General features: G+C 43.4%; 1 protein-coding gene across 29 annotated transcripts in view; it reads right to left on the bottom strand.

Annotated features, from left to right (window-relative positions):
• Nucleotides 1-15,815, bottom strand: part of LOC141760990 (receptor-type tyrosine-protein phosphatase delta) — a 400,655-nt gene that overhangs the window by 91,597 nt on the left and 293,243 nt on the right. For all 29 annotated transcript variants that reach the window (XM_074624152.1, XM_074624149.1, XM_074624146.1 and 26 more), the window contains one exon: nt 11,981-12,166. In XM_074624152.1, coding sequence (XP_074480253.1) covers nt 11,981-12,083 — 103 coding nt within the window. In that variant the 5' untranslated portion in view covers nt 12,084-12,166. The remainder of the gene's footprint in view (nt 1-11,980; nt 12,167-15,815) is intronic.

The raw sequence follows: 15,815 nt of genomic DNA on the forward strand, positions 1-15,815 counted from the left end.
ATGGATCATAAAAAAAGACTGAGTTATTTGTGTAGCTTTTATAAACAATTTGCTGCAACATGTTATTATTGCCTTCTCAATGCAGCCTGAATAATTACTCTCATTGTACCTGAAACAAACTATCTCAAATAATGTCAGTCAAGCTTTTGTGCGAGTGATGAAACAAAATGAACGCTGTGTAACAGGCCCTTGTGCATTTCAAAGACGCCACACAATGAGGCATGGCAAAAAAAAACGAAAAGTGTCTGTCTTCCACGAGATAGCAGTCATCTTGAGATAAGAATACCCTGGCATGGTTCTGTTTTGCTTTTTTGTTTGCTATTATTGCGACTCCCATCTCCATCCCTGAATCGCTTTAGTCACTATGCAGCCAATTGATTACTACTAAGTTGCCTGGACCTGGGTTATTTTCACCGCTTATTGCCTTACCGTCTGTCGCAATGGATTATGATTTTAACACAAGATTGCATTTTCAGCTCACTTTTTCTTCCCCAGCACACATTATAAACCTGCATTATTCTTTCATTTTTTTCCCTATAATGCTTGAGTTTCCATTTGCTATAATAATACTACCAAAAGGCAGAGTGCTTCCCTTTGTGCACACCAATAAAAACTCACTTAATTCATGGAGCCTTGCGATGTTGACTCCCAGCTTTGATAGAAGTTGGTTGAAGTCAAACTGAACGACTGCTACTTTGTAGACTAAAGTTGACTTCTTTCGTTGTGTGTGACTAGAGACTTGAAGTGACATCAAAATGGTGACATGTAATATCTTTAATCTGTTTACCTTTGACTTTCATTACCACATTTCAGACACTTTAAAGAACGGTTGAGATAATTTCATAATGTGTCAGAAACCTTATCATATCTGTAGGATTAAAGGTGTAGGCTCCAGGAAATTATCTTTGAGCTTTGCAAAAAGAAGAAGAGTTGTGACTAAGCAGTGAAGAAACATAAAAGAAATCCCTGTAACTCATATTAACTTTGCCTTTCCTTCAGTCCTATCACCTCATCTGGTTCCAATGCCTTTGAAAGTCAATCCATCCATTCTTTCAGTTAATCTTTATCTAAGCTCTTTCTCTCTCGTGTTTGGCTTTCTATTCTATCTACCTACTCCTAATCTGTGTGTCCCTTGGCGATTTAAACTCTGATTGTCAATGTGACCCCTTCCCCTACATGTTATTTGTATTTAATTTATTTTATTTTTAAGGTGTCTTACCAAGTATTGTGACTGTCTTCTCTGGAAACAAAGTTGTTGTTTGTATATTGTAGATACAGCCCATCACCGAGGCAGACCTCACAGAATATGGTTATTTTTAGCATAGGTCAAAGTGGATTTTCCAGACCATCTGATCAGTGGTGCTCTTTGGCAGTAATGGAGAATGAAAGCATATTATTACAGCCATATTGTCCATCTCTTGGTTCCATTAGGTGTCCACCTAATGTGTGTAGAGAACACAATGCTATTTTTATACTATGAATATGTGCACAACTGTGCATAGCTGCTGGCGAATACAGTATATATCAGATACTGTATGTTTGGGAGTGTAAACAACAAAATGGATGTACTTGCATATGCGTTGTTGTGCACACTACCACTTGTGCAAAATTGCATTGCATTGTTAGATCATAATAATTAGAATTTATTTTAATTTTCTTTTTCTTTATGTGCATTTCAAATAATCGATTTGTCATAAATTTATATGTAAAAATAGCAGAAAATGCTGTTTTCAGGCTTGCAAATATGGAGATTTTCTGCTTTTCTTGGTGTTGCGTATATAGTATCAAACTGAATATCTTTAGGTTTTGGACTGACAAAACAAGACATTCAAAGACATCACCTTGGAATGGACATGTTTCACTATTTTCTGACATTTTATAGACCAAACGATTAATCGATTGATCAAGAAAATAATCGGCAGGTTAATCAGTAATGAAAATAATCGTTAGTTGCAGCCCTACTGTCTTTGATGCAGAATGAAGGTAATTTGCTTGCAAGGTGCATCTCATCCAGTCATGTTTAACCAGGCCTTTCAGTAGCACTTTGCTACCTGCTAACTGACTAATGTCTCCTGGGCGTTCCCACTCTCCTCCTATTGGAGTTGACATAATCTGACCAAATGCACAAATAAGGCCGTCCCAGTGGGACTTAATGGACAAACTACAGTTTATCCTTTCTGTGGACATCTCTCCTTCAACAATCACAACGGGGGGAAAAGCACAGCCAATTAAATTGCGCCGTGTAATGAGAGGCAGCGGCTCATGCGGTGTGAAATTTCTGTCTTAAGCAGGCAGCGGCAGGAAGGAGACTGAGCAAGTGAAAGGGAATCTCTTCAAGACACTCTGATCATTATTTATTTTTCCTCTCTCCGAGGGGCATGAGGAGGAGAGTGGGAAAATCTTATTTGGAAGGTGTACTTAAAGAAATCCATGTAGGCATAAATCCTGACATCATCGAGTCGGCTCAACAGCCTTCCCCCACGTCCCCCGATACGTCCTCTCTTGTACTAACTATGGGACTGAGGGAGAGATAAAAGTGGGGAGGTGAGTGGATTAACGGATGACTGCGTAAGGATTGAGTGAGATCGAACTTGAGAGGACTAAAAGTTTGTGATGAAATATGTCAGACTGCGTGTTGGCCTTAAGGATTCGGAGGGAGGAAAACCAGATGAGGTCCTTTCGAGCCAAATGACCACTGTCCCTCTCTGTTCTACATTAATTATCTACACTTAACTTGAAATATCCTTCATCATGACTCAAGTGATGGACGGGATTGTGGTAATTAATTAGTTGATGAGAGAATGATGAATAACATGAAAGACTGCACCAAGGGAGTATTAAAGCTAAGGGGAAACAGACTGTTCATGGATGTTATGATGGATGCTGCATAAATGCCTCATAAATGTCCTGGGACCCTTCGATAATCGTGTGCGTACGAATGTGTGTGTGAGAATGCATATTCCATGTTCGGCTGCGAGATGGGATGGGCACTTAGAGCGCCGTGCCATTAGAAACAAGAGCTTGGCTCGGTTTCAACTGGAAAAGCCTATGGGTCTGGCTGTGGCGTGAGAGCATTTTCGCCTCTCAATGGAGGCTTTCACTCTCATTTGCCATAACTAATAAACCACGCTAAAGCTGTGTGTCACAATAAATCTCAGCTCCTCAAATGGCATGACTCACTTGGTGGCGCAGAGAAGCCAAAGAGGGAGCGAGCGTAAGTCGGGGCGAGTGTGTGTGAATAAGTGCGCAAGAGAGCGAGTTAATGAGTGAGGAAGCAAACAAACAAGTGGGAGGGCGGAGTGACAGAAAATAGTGACAGATGTAGTGTGTGCGAGAGAGTATTAGGTGAGAAAGACGACTCTCCAAAGATGGACTTTGAGCACTCACTCCATCACTCCACTGAATGTAAATCAACTGCGACAAGAAGAGCTTAGGGCATAAAGATTCCCAATCGGCGTCAAGCATTGGAGAGTGCTGTAGGTAAGAAGGTGGTGGATGTAAGCCTTTCTGGCTGGGACTGAGAGATTGCCCCCAGGCGCACCATGGAGATGAATGGTTTAGACCATTAACCCCACTGCAGAATCTCAACATACCCCACAGGCACACAAATGTGCTGCGCCGAGATCAGTGCAATGTGTTGCACTCTTAGGACCCCTGGAGTGAGACCAAAGCTCCAGCCTAGGGCCAGGTGTTACCCACACGAGCTGACATGCACGGCCACACACACACACACACACACACATAGAGGCATGAATTCTGAGGTAGATAATTCAAAACCGCTTTTATAACCCAACTTTTATGTGCTATAAAAGTGCACAAAAGCACACTTCCTTGCTCCAAACACACAAATTCAGGGAGGTAAGATGTTGCTCCCTTAAACAAACTGATGCATTCAGCAATATCCAGGTGGCCCTTTTACAGGATTTTCAAGAAAATAATTAATCAAATGAGAAATAATTCCTGGCATCATGCAGGCTCATCGACCTCTTGGCTCCCCATAGTTTTACCTGTTTTGCTTATGGTACACAAAATGCAGGCTGCTTCTTTGATTCATATCTTAATGAATGCCACGTGCTTAAAGGTGCTATGGATAATATTCAGCCACTACATGTTGCATTCTCCCTCCCCCGTTGCCAGGCACTTAACGTTAATCTCAGCCATTTATCTGTTTTTTCCACACTAACTGACAACACAGAGATACCATGTGACACCAACGTCTTTTTAATATTGGCTCACCAGCCTTGCTAAAAGTGGGAACCAAATGTCAGATATCTTCCACAGAGATAAACAAAACATTAATTGTGGCCCCGCCAACATTTTCAAAATGATTAATTCACAATAATTTTTTTTCAGGACATGCCTTACTTTTTATTCAGCGCCTTTCTAAAGGCTCTGTGGATGTATTATTTAAAAAAATAATATTTGTCTACATAAAAATGTTATCTATACGACCTTTTAAGATATACGTTTTAAAACCACAGAGTGTTAATAATCGCCGAAATTGTAATCACGGGTCTGCCTTTTCTTGTACAGAATCGATTAATAAGCCGTGAAGGTATAGCGGTCGAAGTCATGCTTTAGCCAAACCTGCATTAAATGACCATTTATTATTCTGGGATACCTGTGTGCAGAAAGTGCTTAATGACTCCATCCAGAGTCGGTAGATAAATTAGCTACCATTAATGCACTAATGCAAATAAGGCCATCAGACAATCTCCACCACCTATAGAATATTTAGATCTTGAACATAATGAACGTGATCCATGAATATGCTGCCATTTTGACTTGTATTTTTGTATTTAAAAGAGTTGATTTTTCTGGTTCTATGAGCATAAAAACATCTTAAATCAGTCGTCATCTTTGAGCCTCCAGTCTATATTTTAGTGTGACTTGTTCAGACTGCACACTGCGGTAAAATATCATCCGTGCAGGCAACGCTGATGTATTTCAGACCTGACTGGTCCAGTAATCCCATCACCGCAGCTACAGCATCAATCTATTAATTGCACTGTCACTGGGGCAATGTCACGAAACACCTGCATTGTTATACAGTTCACTGGCATGGCGTACGAAGGGTGATCAGATTTAGTACATATGCCAGCAAGGCCTGAATCATGCCAAGATTAAGCCCGGCAGATGCAAAACAGCTGGCATTGTGCTCAGCTCACCGGCTGATCCCGGCTTCAAAGGCATGCTACAAGGTACCCTTTGTGTGAGTGAGTGTGTGTCTGGGTGTGCGCGAGAGAAAGAGACTGTAAGTATAGAGGCCTAGTCTGGTGCACTGCGTTAACGTGGTCCTCTATTGTTTTTTTGGCACCTTAAAAGCTCAAAGGACAGATAAGGAGGTGCCAGACTGAGTGAAATCCATACCATTTCACAGTATGATAGACCCAGTCATTTCATGTAGAGGTATCCAAATATATGGATTTAGAGAAAGGGATTCTGGGAGTTTGTTGATTGCCACTCCAATGGATTTACAATTTGGATTATGGTGCTTTTGTTCTGTCAATATTTCCACTCTGAGACATGAATGGTACAGCATGGTGAAATTGCCCCACTATTTTCAAGTCAATGTGTCTTGCAGACATAAGTGCACTTAGATATAGCGTTAGTGGCTGGGGGCTAGCCTTTAATTACCTGCATCTGGGCCTGTACTACATCTCTATATTGTATGTGATTATCTACTTTTCTTAAGAGTGGGAGGGTCACGAGTGTGGTGAAAATTGCTCAGCTTTTGTGCGATTCTGTGGTCTAAGTGCGAGAAAGAATTACTGCAATCCATAGATGAGGCTAATGGCCTTAAATAATACACTTGGGCGTAGTTGCCGGAGAAATCGGCATTCATGGAGTTAATAATGGGCCTGATACAACCTTTAAACATAATTGCACGGCACATTGTTGACAATGACTTGATGCAGGCATTTTCAGCCAAAGAAAACGATAATGACTTCTTACACATTTAGTGCAACCTGCGAGCAAGAAGCATCTTGCGCGGCACTGATAACATTGTTTTATCTCCGATTCCCAGTCTCGTCACAAGGTCTTCATCCAAACAACTAGATGGTAATTAAGCGCTGGCAATCTCAGCGAAAGGTGTTTTCACCACGTTTTATTTGAAGTGTGAACATGATACGCGCTCCCCTCCTCTTGTAGATGTTGTTTTTTTTTGTTTTTTTTTTGTTTTTTTTTTAAAGATGTACTGTACTAAGACGCGTTTTGAAATGAACGAGTGGAGCCAACAATGAGATTTCCACTTGAGCAGTGTCCGGCAGAATGATGAACGAGGCGGTAGACTGGGTGGGGGGAGGGGGATTACAGTGATTTAAAGTTGGATCTACGAGTTCAGCTCTCCTCTTGCTTTAATGTCATTTTATGTGGATACACACTAACATGCAAGATGTGTGTGTTTATTTGTCTAATTCAATGTGTGCCAGGCAGCGTGTGTGGGGGGGTTAATGTAGGCTGCAGCTCTTAAGAGTACAAACTGCGTTCATACGTGTGTGTACGTGCTTGAATCGGTGTGTGTGTGTGTGTGTGCGGTTCGCATGTTAGTGCTGTGTGGGTTTGGAGTGTAAAAGGGAATGGAATAGACTCAATTTAAATCAAATTAGCATGCAGGCAAATTAAGCAGAGGGATTTAATTTGAGCTGTTGTAAAAATGCTAATTTCAGTACAGCCCGGAAGCTCATATGCAAATACAACACTATTTTACAATAATTCATATTAGGCCAGGCATGCATAAAGCATACATATTACAGCCTGATGTCATCTGGGGAATAGAGTATCATTAGCTTTCGGACTTGCTACAAGGTGATCCTGTTTAGGGGGGGGGGGGGGGGGTGGGGGGGGTGGGTATGCGTGCATGCGTGCATGCGTTTGTGTGAACATGCATGTAATTGTGACTATATGTGTGTCTCTTTGTGTTTGTGTGCGTGCACATGTGCGTGTGCGTGTGTGTGTGTGTGTGTGTGTGTGTTCTCGGGTTTACTTATCTATCCCAACATGCATCTTGTATAGATGTACAAATACCACTGCTAGTGATCATCTGCATTCCACCCACAAAATACTAGAACTGACTCTCAGGCAGATGTTGTTGAATTGTTACTGCATTACTGCTAAACAAATGACTCCTCATAGAGCACTAGATGCTCTTAGATCATGAATGTGTAACTTGCATCTTTATAGTGAACATATGGGAAACTGATTTGTCTCACAAAGACAGCGCAAGAGTCCAATTCACGTGTAAAAGGAGAGACAAATTCTCTCCTTTGATTATTTGACAAACACTTAAAAATGACCATCTTCATGTTGTCGCATTAAAAATGTGAGCAAGTAAGTCCCCATCCTGCTTTTCTCACACTGCAATGGCTCAACAGAAGTGTCGCATCAATAGACACTTTGCTGTTTTTCGTCCCATGTGGTTCACCTTTGATTGCCGGTGAAAGAATTTGCACACACATTTGATCTGTGCATGCTTCTGTTTACATGGCTGGCTCTAAATGTGCATACGTGAGAGAGATGAGGTCTTGGTGTTAACATCTTAATGTTTCGAGAGGCTGGAGGGGCCTGTCGATACTCATTTGACGTGTTAAAGAGAAGCACGCTGGCTTGCTGGGACTCCCCACGCCATCCACTAGCAAGGAGAGGAATCAATTAAAACACTATTAGGCCCAGGGTTTGACATGGTCCAGCTCAGCATGGGGGAGAAAGCGCGTGGGTGTGTGTAAGCCTGTTTCCCCCCTAGATGTATCTTCGTATTCAATAAGCATATTTCTAAAACGGTATTTCTGATATGAATTTGTTCATCGAGAGAGAAAAAAAAATTCTATAACAGTCAGCAGTTTTCACTTTTTTGCGGATCAGCTGCTGCTGGTAATGTAGCTCAGTCAGTATAGGTCGATGTGTTGCATACTGTAGCTCAATCATAAAATGATGCCTGGGGGAAACTCAAACTTCTACAGGCTTTTTTTTCTTTCCTCAACTCAGTGTCCGACTCATGAAACAATTTATGGAGTTAATGAACGGCCAAGTTATTTAGTGCGGATGCCCACACAAAAGTTTTAGCCTGCTTCATCTCCGCCCAGGTGGAGATGTGAAACGCTTCCATCTCGCCTCTCATCCTCTGACTCTCATCCTCCGACGCTTCCCTTTTTGCATTTTCTGTTGAGCAAAAAGACACAGAGGAATTGTTTGTTGCCTCCCTGCTCTTCCTCTCCTCGCGCTCTGTCCCCTTGGCTCACCGGGGACAATTATGCCCTTCTTTCAAGCTATTGCCAAGCCCAATTTGCCACACAAATTAATTGGTCCGCATTTGAAGAGCGAGGGGGACGGGGTGAAGGAGAAAACGAGGGAGAGCAACAGAGAGAGAAGGCCAAAGACAAAACAATGGCGGAGTGAAAACAAACCAACAGACCAAACAGAGAAGCAACCCTCTAAGATCATTTTTAGAGTCCATCATGTTATCCCAGCTGCATGCAGGTCTCAGCTGGAAGCATTTGCAGAAAGAGCAACGCTCATTAACAGCAATGTGTTTGTTCGGGGGCCTGATTGGCGTTATTCTTGAGAGGGGGCTGCGGTGTCCACTGTGTGGGGTGGCGAGCAGCACTGGCTCCGAGGACCGTGCCATCTGTTGAGCAGGCCGACTCAGCCATTTTCTGCCCTCGCGTGTCTCATATCCTCCACCACGTCCACAGCCGGAGGCTAGCTCACGCCCAAACGAGTCCAGAGCACCAACAGAGGGCAGCTTTCCCTTTAGAAAAAGCAACCCGATTTCTGGTGCTGGGGGTTTAGTCTGGAGCAGACTAAACTGAGTGGTGTTTTGGTCCTCAGCGCACACCACAGATGGGGAGAGAGAGCCCCAGAGTGTCTGGGCTGGGTATGCATACGCAACGAAACAGTAGAGGAAATTAAGGAGCTGCTCAGTCGCTGGAAGGGGCTGTTGCACTGCTTCCAAACAGCAAGGGGAGAAGGTGGGTGAGCAGACAAAGACGCAGGCGGAAACACATTAGAAAGAAAAAAAAAAGCCAGAATAAGAAATGAGGAGAAAATTGGCAAGAGAGCGATTAGGAAGAAAAACAATAGAAAGGGAGTTGGAACAAACACGTGCATGTGGGAGATCAGGGAGCGCAGGAACAGAACGGAGCTAATATAAATCCCTGGGCTAATATGTACTGCCGCGAGTAGATGTGGCTACAAGCAGACACTTGCTCTCTTACCTCGGTTGCAGACAGGACACGCACCTCATCCCCGTGACCTCCCTGACTCCCACAGTCATTAGCAGACAGCCACTGTGGCTACTTCGCGATACGTTTGTTTTGGCTTTGAAATGATGACCCAGCACAGCTGTCTAAGTAGGGTATGAGGTAGCAGCAGCTGCTCACAGCCAGACAGCTAAAGGAAGGAAATTTGGGGGGGATGGTGAGCACACAGGCGTCAAGATTTGGGGGCTGCCGACTGCACTTGTGCAGGTCTCTGTTACATGTGCGACTGTGGAATGTCTGGACACGCGAGAGTGGAAGTTTTGTCGAGGCAGTTGTCTGAGGCAAGGTTTTAGCAATCGTGTTTTTTTTCCTCATCAAATGCAAATCCAGACTAGACTGTGGAAGATGGGAGTTTCTGAAAAGATAACTACTAAAGAGCCCCCTCAATGGTAACGTTTATCGACTGTTAATGCCGTTTTGGGAAGGTCCCGTAATTAAATTGTGTCAATAAATCCTGGAGCCACACATAAAACGGGGGATAAACGGAGAATACATTTCTCCGCTTGCCTCTTCCCCGCTGTGAGACATATGTGGCGGGAGGCAGAGAAGAAAAATAAAACACATTTGAGCAGATTGCAGGGAACATTTCTCAAGCACAAAGTTGTGAATCTCTCCCATCAATTTTACTTTGCGTGGCTCCGTTGTATATGACCTTGGGTGAACGATCCCTTCAGTCAAGAGATATTCAGCTGAACTGAGGGGATTTCAGTCGGTGCGAAGGGAGCAATAAAACTTTATTCATCCCTCTGTGACTCCAGAAGCTAATGATTCATGGATCTTAGTGTAAAAAAAAAAAAAGAGTGTGGGTGGGAGAAGGGGGGGGGATGCCGTGGTGCAGGACCAGAGCTCAATGAGGTTTGAAAACTGTTATCACACATCAACGGGCAGGTGTCTGATGTCAAGTAACTCAATTCCAATGACTTCTCATGATGAGATTCTCGGCTGAGGCCTGAGCATTTCTGGTTCACATGATGAAGAAAGAGTTGGAAAATAGGGACACATTTTGATAGTATGGCAAGATGAAGAGATGGATCATTGTGCAATATAGGCGTGTGTATAAGTGTGAGGGAAGGAGAAGCACAACATGACGCTAAGAGTACTACTTGCCAATACCCATGCTAAGGTTTGACTGAAACAGGATTTTGAAGGATATCAATATTATTAATTTTTTTTCTAAATGGACTTAGTATCTTTAAATATCCCCTTCCAGGCGTGTTTTAGGATATACAAAAATACTCTGCTTGAAATAATATATGTGTATTAGGGATGTCAAAAGAACCGATATTTCGGTACCAAGTCGATGCCAAAATTCTGAAAACATGACGGGACATGTTTTTCCACAGTACCACAGATACCGTAGCATCAGGGCTCTAGACTAACGGCATCCCGTCGTCCCGGAGAGGATAGAAAATATGTTCCGTAGTAAACTATCGACGCATCCAGGGGACACACCCTATTTTTTCCCTGATAATGCTACATTGCTAACAACAAATCTGTGTTGAAATCGGCAGGACGTTAGCTCTGTGCAGGACTGTGCTGCTCACCGGCTGCCAACAGCAAACGTTAACTAGCTATTGTACACCGATTTCAACACGGGAGGTGACACTGATGTACGCGGTTGTGTATAGAGGAATCCACAAATTGCGAAACGCTCCCTACTCTCGGTAGGTCGTCGGGCAGTGAGTCTCGCGAGAGTTTTTGCAATTTGTTAGTTACCTTCTAGACAACACTTTGATTTACATTATGATGCGTTCAGGCTCTATTTTGTAAAAATGTGTATTGGCCGAAGGTAAATTCTAACTTTATCATGATGTGTTCAAATGTAATCCCGTAAAATGTAGGTTTTGGTGATAAACTTGAATGAATCCAGTTGTTTGAGGGAGATGTTTTCACAGCAATATAAAATGGATAATAGAGAAGGAATTATGACCTGTTTAACTTCCTAACAGAAACCAGCATGCAAACGCTAATAAAGGAGTGGCTGTTGAAGAACATGGGATTTATTATTTTACTTTTGTTTTTTACCGTGGTATCAAATTGGTAGAGAATCATGGGATTTCACTGGTATTGGTATTGACTACTAAATTTCTGGTATCGTGACACGTCTACCTCTGGATTTTTCAATGAGGGAGTTTACGATGTCTATTCTCGGTGTATGTGCACTGGAGACTTAAAGTTTTCACATTGCACTTATGTAAGATGCATATTTGACCAATATTGGCTTCCAAACTAGTTGAGATGTCACAAAATCATCTTGTCCGTACGTGTTGAACTCAGATTTAAGGTGAGCACAGAGAAACCGTCCCCCTTCAGCAGATGAATGTGAAAAAAAATCTTCTAGTGTCAAACTCTGCACATACATTATTCTGCGCCGTGAAGGTCATTTTTGAGTGGAGATGGACTTATATTTTTTTCATACCATACCTGATACAGATTCTGTATTTCCCCCAATAATTGTATTCTCCACAGAGTGGACAGTATAAGTAACATCTCACACTGGTAGTGGTAATATCACCCCAGTGTATCAGCAGTCTTATCATAGTACAGACCAGCATGTGTGTTTCATGCATTCATTCAGTTTTTATTTGTGTGTTACCTGAAGTTTTGATGTGTCTGATGATGTTCAATGAAAAAAAAAAAATCCCACCCGTGACACCCCGCCCCCAAACCCAGCAGGACACAACACTCAAGGCCCACGTGAAAGCCAACGGTCCACTTACTTTGAGCGTCGGCGAGGTGGAGGAACAGACCCAGGACAAGCAGCAGCGGCAGCAGCAGCGTGGGTCTGGCTCTGTGCATGGTGGGACAGCTTGGCACCAGCATGCTTTGGCAGCCTCGGTGGCGCTGGCTCACAGAGCCCTGTGAGTCAGTCTGGTCTGATTTCTCAGATGCAGGGTATTCACAGCCTATGCAAGGCAAGGAGAGGGATGGGGAAGAGGGAGAGGGAGAGGAAGGGAAAAAAGGAGAGAGGAAGAGAGAGAGAGGGACTGAATGAAACAAAGCTGTTTGGCTCCACGGGTTTTATCTATCCCTGCACATTTCTGACATACCCCCACACAGCCTCGGCTGGAGCTGACAGAGGATAGGAAGAGGCTGATGTGCTCACGGGGTATGTTCTGACAGTTCTCTAAATGGAATAGTCACTTCACACAATGCGTGTGCACGTGTGCATGAGAGGGAGAGCGATAGAGAGGGAGAAACCACACAGATGAAAGGGTGGGCTAATAAGATTTTGTCTTCACAGCTTTGGTCGCGAGCACCAATTAAATACGCCATATAATAAGAGTACATTTTAAGTCCTCATAAGATCAGTGTTGATATCTTTTTCACATAAAAAAGCGCCTCTGTTGCATGTTGGGAAATGCAGGAGTTAGGAGTTTAAGTCAGTTTGACCACTGAGAGACTGCTCTGACTTTCTTGAGTCTTGTTCAATGAAAGATACAAATGCAGTGTTTTAGTTATACTATGATTTACACCTTCAATAAACCAATTCATCTGAAGCTCATACGTCTGCTTCTTACACCACATGCAATCCATTGCAGATGCTTTAATAGCTCTAAGTGCCTATACAACGTGACGGAGTAGCTTAGCTTTAGCACACACACTCTCTTTTATCCCGCGCAGCTCCGACAACAAATAAAATCTATAAGACAGAGCGGCTAAGTGTTGCCATTCATGTCTCAGCCCTTTATCGAAGGGACCACTACATTGGCTGTGAAAATCAATGTGATACAGTGAGCTAGTATTAGCTGCAGAGCGCCTCTATCCCTTGTCATCCATTTGCTTAAGCCAGGGCTTGATCCTTGGTGATGGATGCTCTGCGGTAGTCCTCGGCTCGCTACGCGGCTCCCCAGCTAATCCAAGTGTGTGAGCTTCGATGACATACTGTACTGCCAGTTAGCAGGCTAGCAAGTCTGTTCTGCAGGATGTTGTTGTTTCAGCTGTGGTGGAGGCAGACCAGCACATGGTCCATGTACCATGACATTTCAGACACTTTATGTGCCGTGAGATCAAACATGCCAGATCTCTTGAAGTTTTCCGCAGCTGCAGTAACTTGTCAGTTCAGGAGGCAGCAACTGTGCATATAAATGCTTTTGCTAGAAATAATATTTTATTGGACTGTTTATCTGCCGATTTGACCGCCATCCACTAAAAGGAAAGAAAAAAAAGAAAAACAAACCCCCCTAAGCCCAATCACCAGGCCCGATGATGACAAAGTACCTCATTTCCCTGTTACCAATCATCCTCTTTCTCGCCACTAGCTCTCCCTCCTTCATTTCTGTGGGCTGTAAATGGCAGAAAAAGACGGGAAGATAGCGCACCTGTCACACTCGATTTGTGTTGGGGGGAGATAGACACGACTACCTGTCTCCGAGCGCCGCGGGGCTAGCAGCAAGCGCGAGAGCGGGGGACGTGTGGCGAAGGAATCAATTTGAGGCAATCTCATCCCCCGCTCGCACCACCACCGACACACACACACACACACACAAGCTTACAAACACAAATGCGTATACATATACATACATTTGAGACAGAATTTTCACATGAGTAGCGTTTGTAGCGACTGTGGATTTGATTAGAATCAACTGGACTGAAAACCCCCGAGCAGGACGTGAGGGGATAAAGCTGCAGCCTGATCATACGTGGTGCAGGTACCGCCGTCTGTCTCCCACAGTTATTGTTTTACGCATATGCCCCTCCGAATCTAAGTGATAGCCTTTGAGTTAATTAATGTGTGAATTTCCATAATGACATGACATTAGGCAGGCACACAAGAAACAGTGCTCAGCATCCCTCCCTTTCTCTAATCACGCCCGGCACACGCGCACACACACATACACACACACATACACACACGCGCACACACGCACACACACACACACACGCTGATAGAGGCAAACAAAACCATCTGTATGTTGTGTAACCACCAGCGAGACGACCAAGAGGCTTTGCCATGTGAGTAAATACAAGGAGAAGCTAATGTAAGCACAGCTAAAACACCCCCTCCCTCGAAAAATCGTGATTTATACCAAAAAATGAAAGCAATTATATTTGGTGTTGATTTGTGGTGTTAATTTTTACAAGGAAATTGCACTGCCGATTCCTTCCTAATGTGCTAAGGGGAGTCAGGCTACCTGCCAGACCTGGCAGAGAAGTAGCACTATTGTTATCTGGCAATGGATTTAGCCTAAATACCAGCTTTTTTTGTATGAACGCTTGTGTTAATTACATGTATGAGCACGTACATGTGTACAAATGATCCTTTCCAAAGACTCCCTCAAAAGCGGCCGCCACCTTTGCCCATTTTATCCTCAACATGGCCAGTTTGTGTCGCGCTCTGAACCTTCACTTTCATACATTCGGTGGCATCGATGCTTTCCATTGAACATTTATTACAATAGAAAGGGAAAAAAAACAATCTTGTCTTTCTTCCTGAGCCCCTGGTGGTATTATTGTGTTCCCATTCAGTGGTGCTTCATTCAAAGGATTTTGCTGCTGATAGCAATCATGCATTATTAAACAAAGCCTGACAACATGCACAATGTTAATTAGAAAAGGGGGGGAGTGTGTGGCAAGAAAAAGAAAGGGGCTGTTGAGCTGTCTACTCGCTCTCCTTCGCCATGATCCTTATCAGAAATGTGAAAGAGAAGGAGGGTGGGATGTTTATACTCCCCATAATGGCTGGTCTCTCTTCTCTATTCTCATTTGAGCGCGCGTGTTTGGTATTCTGGTCTATTTAGACGAGCAATATTATTAAAGGCGGGAAAAAACAAAAGAATCAGTCATATTTATCTTATATTCCAGCCGTACCGCAATAAACTTGTTATGGGTAAAGATGCAGGCGGAATAGTTATGAGCTCCTCAAAGCAGCAGGTTCACAACATCAGCTTCACGGCAATTTTGCCTTTCCATGTTCTCGCACACGCTGTCATATTTTTGGCAAACCGAGTGCAAACCAGTGGGAAACAAGTGCTGACATGAGCATGGTGCCATTTTTAACAAATTCAACGTGGGCTTGAGCATAGCAGTCGTACCACATTATGCCCATCTTTCGTGCAAGTTGGCTAATTTCAATTTGGCCAGCTCCGGGGAATTTCTAAACGCGGGGTGTTTTTAATTTCAGGCTCATGCACAAACTGAATTGAACTTCAAGGAAATGGTAGATTCACAGTATGTTATCCTAACAGACCAAAGCAGCCACAAAAATGCCACCAAATCTATTAAGGCCAATCCCTCTGTAATTAGCGCAACACATGCAAGGACAAAGCACAGCAGAAACTACAGAGGATGTGATCCATACTGCATCGAGTTATAAAAAGTTGGCCAGTATCATGCCCAGCCAGGCACATCAAATACGAATTAGTTTTCTTTTTATGAGCCAGGACTTCCTATTTCCCTCAGGACCAGCAGAGTTAAAGAATGCAGTAATTACCCGCCACATGCACTTTCAAAATACAATGATATGCAGGGTAGTGAGCACACGGGGTAGGCTACTGTGTTAGTACTGCAACGATCTCTGTGATCTCTCTTTTTGACTTTGCCCCGATGGCTGAA

The sequence above is a fragment of the Sebastes fasciatus genome, chromosome 22 (genome assembly GCF_043250625.1).
Source record: "Sebastes fasciatus isolate fSebFas1 chromosome 22, fSebFas1.pri, whole genome shotgun sequence".
In the NCBI taxonomy this organism is placed as follows: Eukaryota; Metazoa; Chordata; class Actinopteri; order Perciformes; family Sebastidae; genus Sebastes; species Sebastes fasciatus.